Raw genomic sequence first — 7,817 nt, 5'->3', positions numbered from 1 at the left:
GGATTAGATACAGGGCTCAGCAGACAGTATCACACAGGAGAGGATTAGATACACAGCTCAGCAGAGAGTATCACACAGGAGAGGATTAGATACACAGCTCAGCAGTCAGTATCACACAGGAGAGGATTAGATACACGGCTCAGCAGACAGTATCACACAGGAGAGGATTAGATACACAGCTCAGCAGACAGTATCACACAGGAGAGGATTAGATACACGGCTCAGCAGACAGTATCACACAGGAGAGGATTAGATACACAGCTCAGCAGACAGTATCACACAGGAGAGGATTAGATACACAGCTCAGCAGACAGTATCACACAGGAGAGGATTAGATACAGATGTAGTTTTCTTAGCAACCAATGACGTTGTTGCTTTCACAATTTGATCAGCATGTGACTGTAAACAGTGATGTGATTGGTTGCTGTAGTGACCTCCGCACACTGCACTGATTCCTGCTGCCTTCCATGAGTTTTAGCTTTAAACATAGGAACCATAAATATGGCCGCGCTCCCCAGTGACGGCGACACCGGGGTTAGGAGTGCCGGCCGGTTGGTAGTTTCCATGGTAACCCTTGGACACGTGGATTTCTGTAGCAGTTGGTTATCGGACGCCATTTTGTTGTAGCTCACACCCTTTGTACGGGCGGAGCATGAGAGCGCCGACAGCAGGAGCCAGCCCGGGTACCTGAGGGGGCGCTGCAGCGGAGGGTGGTCGTACACGGGGGTACGGGGAGGGAGAGCTGCGGGTAGAATTCCGGGCAGGGCCCAGACCTGGAGCATCATGGGAGACCCAGCACCTGAGATCACAAGTCCCACAATGCTTAGCGACAAGCCCCGCCCCACACACTCTTGTTTATATGTGTCATGATGGACTACAAGTCCCAGCCAGCAAAAGTGAATTATAAATAGTGTAAACGTAATGAGAAGACGTGTGCCCGCAGGGCATGCTGGGAGTTGCAGTTCTTCAGCGGTGTGATTGCTGACCCTCCCTGCTGTCAGTCACATTTGCAGTGGGGTCATATATTTGAGTAATCGTCATGGATACGGTGTCCATTCCTGAGCCGTGACCTCCTTGCTCTGTTTGTCACCCTTCAGGTTGATGTTGCCATGCCGTGTCTGTGCTGCGCGGGGCTCCGCCTGTGCGTGCGCCATCACCCGCCATTAGTGACGTTCCTCCTGTGCCTGGTGACGCTCGCCATCACCTTCCTGTGTTTTGGGATCTACCTGCGCTCGTATCCGGTGAAGGACGCGGATTTTACTCAGGTAAAGGAGGAGACGCGGCCGAGGCCACACCCCGCCGCCATCCGCTCACTGACAGGCAGCAGTGATCCTACACAGCCGCCATCCACTCACTGACAGGCAGCAGTGATCCTACACAGCCGCCATCCACTCACTGACAGGCAGCAGTGATCCTACACAGCCGCCATCCACTCACTGACAGGCAGCAGTGATCCTACACAGCCGCCATCCACTCACTGACAGGCAGCAGTGATCCTACACAGCCGCCATCCGCTCACTGACAGGCAGCAGTGATCCTACACAGCCGCCATCCGCTCACTGACAGGCAGCAGTGATCCTACACCGCCGCCGTCCGCTCACTGACAGGCAGCAGTGATCCTACACAGCCGCCATCCGCTCACTGACAGGCAGCAGTGATCCTACACCGCCGCCGTCCGCTCACTGACAGGCAGCAGTGATCCTACACCGCCGCCGTCCGCTCACTGACAGGCAGCAGTGATCCTATGCCGCCGCCGTCCACTCACTGTTAGGCAGCAGTGATCCTACACCGCCGCCGCCGTCCACTCACTGTCAGGCAGCAGTGGTCCTACGCCGCCACCGTCCACGCACTGACAGGCAGCAGTGATCCTACACCGCCGCCACCGTCCGCGCACTGACAGGCAGCAGTGATCCTGCACCGCCGCCACCGTCCGCGCACTGACAGGCAGCAGTGATCCTACACTGCGGACACTGACCTCCTCCTCTGTATTTCTCAGGATTTCGATACAATTCTTCAGGCGCTGAGCGCGAGTCCGATCTGTCCGCAGAGGAATGTGACCGGCCGCCCCTCCTCACCTGCATCAGCCCCGGAGGACGGAGAGCGGGACAGCGTGTCTGTGCTGGCCGGCGTTACTCTGACTCCACCAGTGAACTACAGCGGCCTCCGGATACAGGCGACAGCCGAACAGCTCAGGATGAAAGGTCACTATCCTCACCACTATTACTACCATGACTATCCTCACCACCATTACTACCACGACTATCCTCACCACCATCATCATCATCACTACCACGACTATCCTCACCACCATTACTACCATGACTATCCTCACCACCACCATCATCACTACCACCATCATCACTACCACGACTATCCTCACCACCACCATCATCACTACCACGACTATCCTCACTACCACCATCATCACTACCACGACTATCCTCACCACCACCACCATCACTACCACGACTATCCTCACCACCACCATCATCACTACCACGACTATCCTCACCACCACCATCATCATCACTACCACCACCACTACCACAACTATCCTCACCATCACCACTACCACGACTATCCTCACCACCACCATCATCATCACTACCACCGCCACTACCACAACTATCCTCACCATCACCACTACCACGACTATCCTCACCACCACCATCATCATTACCACTATTAAGTCGGTAGAGCATGAGACTCTTAATCTCAGGGTCCTGGGTTCGAGCCCCACGTTGGGCGCCATTATTGTTAATGTGAACTCTTAACCAGAGATCACTAGTTGCCTACTGCCTGGCCTAATTGGTGTGGGTCGAGTGCATGCTTGAAAAATGAGATCAGACACAGTCGGATTTTCATCTTTCCTCGACAGAAGTCAGCCCATGCTCTGCTTTATTACAACTGAGCTTGCTCTGATATAACCTTGCAAAGGGGCATGTCCGGATGTGTTCATTGGTCAGTGGGTCGAACAATGTGTTAGTCCATGAGCTGATTGGTGGGCGTCATTGTAGGCGGGTCTATGACATCATTGGATGGATCCATGGTGATGGGAGGGACGTCAGAGGGACGTCATCTGGTGGATCCATGCTGATGGTTTGGTCTGTGATGTTTTCTAGCTTGACCAGGGGTCTTCCCTTATATGGTATCTTCTTACATCTGGACATTCCAGGCAAGGTGTGGAGAAACAGGCAATGGCAGCCATCTTTATATCTGTATCATGTGTATGAGCTGAAACCTGAATTACGTAAGGCAAATCGACATATTTCCCACAATCCCTTGTCAAGAAGTTAATTAAGTATTTCATCTTATGGCTCTCCTCAACACCACCATCACTACCACGACTATGCTCACCACCCCCACCATCATCACTACCACCATCACTACCACGACTATCCTCACCACCACCACCATCATCACTACCACCATCACTACCACGACTATCCTCACCACCACCATCATCACTACCACCATCACTACCACGACTATCCTCACCACCACCATCATCACTACCACCATCACTACCACGACTATCCTCACCACCACCATCATCATCACTACCATCATCATTACCATGACTATCCTCACCACCACCATCATCATCACTACCACCATCACTACCACGACTATCCTCACCACCACCACCATCATCACTACCACCATCACTACCACGACTATCATCACCACCACCATCATCATCACTACCACCATCACTACCACGACTATCCTCACCACCACCACCATCATCACTACCACCGTCACTACCACGACTATCCTCACCACCACCATCATCATCACTACCACGACTATCCTCACCACCACCACCATCACTACCACGACTATCCACACCACCACCATCACTACGATGACTATCCTCACCACCACCACCATCATCACTACCACCATCACTACCACGACTATCCTCACCACCACCATCATCATCACTACCATCATAACTACCACGACTATCCTCACCACCACCATCATCATCACTACCATCATCACTACCACGACTATCCTCACCACCCCCACCATCATCACTACCACCATCACTACCACGACTATCCTCACCACCACCACCATCATCACTACCACCATCACTACCACGACTATCCTCACCACCACCATCATCATCACTACCATCATCACTACCACGACTATCCTCACCACCACCATCATCATCACTACCATCATCACTACCACGACTATCCTCACCACCACCATCATCATCACTACCATCATCACTACCACGACTATCCTCACCACCACCATCATCATCACTACCACGACTATCCTCACCACCACCACCATCACTACCACGACTATCCACACCACCACCACCATCACTACGACGACTATCCTCACCACCACCACCATCATCACTACCACCATCACTACCACGACTATCCTCACCACCACCATCATCATCACTACCACCATCACTACCACGACTATCCTCACCACCACCATCATCACTACCACGACTATCCTCACCACCACCACCATCATCACTACCACCATCACTACCACGACTATCCTCACCACCACCATCATCATCACTACCACCATCACTACCACGACTATCCTCACCACCACCATCATCACTACCACGACTATCCTCACCACCACCATCATCACTACCACGACTATCCACACCACCACCATCATCACTACCACGACTATCCACACCACCACCATCATCACTACCACGACTATCCACACCACCACCATCATCACTACCACGACTATTCTCACCACAACCATTAATACCACTACTATCCTCCCCATCGCCACCATCCACCTGTCTTTGCCCCGGGCTGTGATTTTGTGGTGTCCTGGTGTCCGCGGTTCCCAGTCACAGCCTCCGTCCCCCCGTCTTGTTTTTCGGCAGGGCCGGGCACAGACTCCCCCCTGCTGATCACAGTGACCCCCAGCTGGTGGTCCGCACAGTGTAATGACAGTGACGCCGAGTGCTCCGGAAAGTTCTGTGTGACAGTGACCGGTCCTCCGTCCGTATTACCGCAGAAGTGGTGAGTGACCTCCGCCGCGCTGCCTCGTGGAGGTGTCTGTAGGGTAGGATTATGGGATGTCCTCATCCTGGCCGAGATAAGTGGAGCCGAAGTCTCTGCAGCCGCCTCTCCTCTGCGATACAGAAATACCCGGTATGTCCGGTGTGAAGATGAAGGTGCACAATCAGACTGTGCACTGGTATACGGCACATTCACCGCAGTGCGTGTCTCTGCAGGTCGCCCCTCCAGTGTTCTGCAGTGACCCCCAGCGGACACCGGCTGCCCCCAGAGCTGTATGTGGTGGAGACCGAAACCCACGTCCCCTCAGAGTGTTATAGTCTGAAGTACAGAGGAGACCCGGGGCTGAAAGCCATGATGTCCAAGGTGAGGCGCTGCACACACACTCGGGGTACAGGACACTGACACATAGGGGACAGGATAATGACACTGACACATGGGGTACAGGACACTGACACACACTTGGGGTACAGGATAGGACAATGACACTGGGGGTACAGGACACTGACACTTAGGGGACAGGATATTGACACTGACACATGGGGTACAGGACACTGACACACACTTGGGGTACAGGACACTGAAACTGAGGGTACAGGACAGGACAGTGACACTCTGGGGATAGGACATTGACACACACACTCGGGGGACAGGACAGTGACATTCGGAGGACAGGACAGTGATACTTGGAGTACATGACACAGACACTCGGGGTACAGGACACTGACACAAATTTGGGGTACAGGACAGGACGGTGACACTGGGGGTACAGGACACACACAGGGTACAAGACAGGACAGTGACACTCGGGGTACAGGACAGGACAGTGACACTTTGGGTACAGGACAGGACAGTGACACTTTGGGTACAGTATAAGGACAGTGACACTTGGGGGACAGGACAGTGACACTCGGGGTACAGGACAGGACAGTGACACTTGGGGTACAGGACAGGACAGTGACACTTTGGGTACAGTATAAGGAGAGTGACACTTGGGGGACAGGACAGTGACACTCGGGGTACAGGACAGGACAGTTACACTTGGGGGACAGGACAGTGACACTTGGGGGACAGGACAGGACAGTGACACTTGAGGTACAGTATAAGGACAGTGACACTTGGGGGACAGGACAGGACAGTGACACTCAGGGTACAGGACAGGACAGTTACACTTGGGGGACAGGACAGTGTCACTCGGGGTGCAGTATAAGGACAGTTACACTTGGGGGACAGGACAGGACAGTGACACTCGGGGTGCAGGACAGGACAGTGGCACTTGGGGTACAGGATGATGACACTGACACTGGGGGTACAGGATAATGACATTGACACTGGGGGTACAGGATGATGACCCTGACACTGGGGGTACAGGATGATGACCCTGACACTGCGGGACGTGCTGTGACTCGCTGTGTTGCTCTTCATCAGGAGGACTGTGCGGTGGTCTCGGGGCGCCTGCTGTCTGCGATGCTGATCTGCTTCCTCCTTGCTCTCCTGCTGATGGTGGTTGGTGCCTGCTGGAGTTCCCCCCTGAAGGACATGAGGACCCCCGGGCCGCTGTGACTGTGACTTTTCTCAGTTCTCAATTGCCTTTTGGATGTTGAAATAAAATCTTTCCTGCAGAGCAGCGGTGACTGATTTCTCTCACAGATGATGGACGCTTGTCCTGAGATATCGTGGACCCCGCTGGTGATGTCACCCTACTCACAGTACGGGGGGCTCCATGCATAGTTACATAGTTACATAGTTACTTAGGTTGAAAAAAGCCCTAGGTCCATCTAGTTCACCTTCCTCCACCAGTTCTACATTTAGTTACTAAGTCATTTATAACCAACAATGTTGTGTAGTGAGGAAATCCTCCAGCCGTGATATAAAGCTGTTATAGTATCTGCCATTACTACCTCTTGTGGTCGCATTCCACAGTCTGACTGCTCTAACTGTAAAGAACCCTTTCCTGTTTAGCTGTCGGAATCGCTTTTCTTCCCCCACAGTGAGTGCCCCCTGGTCCTTAGTACTGTCTTCGGAAGAAATAAGTCATGTGCCAGTCCTTTATATTGACCACACATATATTTATACATAGAAATGAGATCTCCTCTGAGACGTCTTTTTTCTAAGCTAAACATATCTAACTTTTTCAATCTGCCATCATACGGGAGGCCTCCATTCCTCATACGGGCGGCCTCCATTCCTCATCATACGGGCGGCCTCCATTCCTCATCATACGGGCGGCCTCCATTCCTCATCATACGGGCGGCCTCCATTACTCATCATACGGGCGGCCTCCATTACTCATCATACGGGCGGCCTCCATTACTCATCATACGGGCGGCCTCCATTCCTTGTAGTAGTCTAGTTGCCCGCCTTTGAACTGACTCTAACTTCTGAATGTCCTTTTTAAAATGTGGAGCCCAAAACTGGATCCCGTATTCCAGATGTGGCCTTACAAGTGATTTATAGAGGGGTAACAATGCGTTGGGATCCCGGGATCTAATCTCTCTTTTTATACACCCTAGAATCTTGTTTGCTTTAGCAGCTGCTGCCTGACATTGAGCGCTGCTGCTCAGCTTATTTGTAATGAGAATACCCAAGTCCTTCTCCTGTTCTGTAGTCCCGGGTTTACTTCCATTTAATGTATACGCAGCTATAGGATTACTCCGTCCTAGGTGCATTACTTTACATTTATCAACATTAAATCTCATTTGCCAAGTATCTGCCCATTCTGACATCTTATCCAGATCTTTTTGTAATATTGTACTATCCAGGTCAGTTTTTAATATCCTACATAGT

At 52.3% G+C, this 7,817-nt stretch overlaps 1 protein-coding gene across 3 annotated transcripts; it reads left to right on the top strand.

Annotated features, from left to right (window-relative positions):
* The first annotated feature begins 580 nt into the window (after positions 1–580).
* TMEM219 (transmembrane protein 219) lies at positions 581–7,265 on the top strand. 3 transcript variants are annotated; one of them, XM_075319606.1, is made up of 6 exons: positions 581–683; positions 1,098–1,265; positions 1,997–2,201; positions 4,895–5,033; positions 5,249–5,396; positions 6,459–7,262. In XM_075319606.1, exons 2-6 carry the CDS (start codon positions 1,110–1,112, stop codon positions 6,591–6,593), a joined length of 783 nt encoding a protein of 260 aa, XP_075175721.1. In that variant the 5' UTR covers positions 581–683; positions 1,098–1,109; the 3' UTR covers positions 6,594–7,262. The 3 variants fall into 3 exon arrangements, with proteins under 3 accessions (XP_075175721.1, XP_075175722.1, XP_075175723.1); XM_075319607.1 differs by having other exon boundaries at positions 636–726; positions 6,459–7,265; XM_075319608.1 differs by lacking the exon at positions 581–683 and adding an exon at positions 757–996 and having other exon boundaries at positions 6,459–7,265.
* Positions 7,266–7,817: the final 552 nt, after the last annotated feature.

Source organism: Anomaloglossus baeobatrachus, chromosome 7, assembly GCF_048569485.1.
Source record: "Anomaloglossus baeobatrachus isolate aAnoBae1 chromosome 7, aAnoBae1.hap1, whole genome shotgun sequence".
NCBI lineage: Eukaryota > Metazoa > Chordata > Amphibia > Anura > Aromobatidae > Anomaloglossus > Anomaloglossus baeobatrachus.
This window is presented reverse-complemented; position numbering and strand designations above follow the sequence as displayed.

What these genes read in the sequence shown, in the direction of transcription:
- TMEM219 (XM_075319607.1), top strand. Translation starts at nt 1,110, where the DNA reads ATGCCGTGTCTGTGCTGCGCGGGGCTCCGCCTGTGCGTGCGCCATCAC. An exon ending in CGAACAGCTCAGGATGAAAG is followed by an intron (nt 2,202 to 4,894) that starts GTCACTATCCTC and finishes GTTTTTCGGCAG; the next exon opens with GGCCGGGCACAGACTCCCCC. An exon ending in TCCGTATTACCGCAGAAGTG is followed by an intron (nt 5,034 to 5,248) that starts GTGAGTGACCTC and finishes GTGTCTCTGCAG; the next exon opens with GTCGCCCCTCCAGTGTTCTG.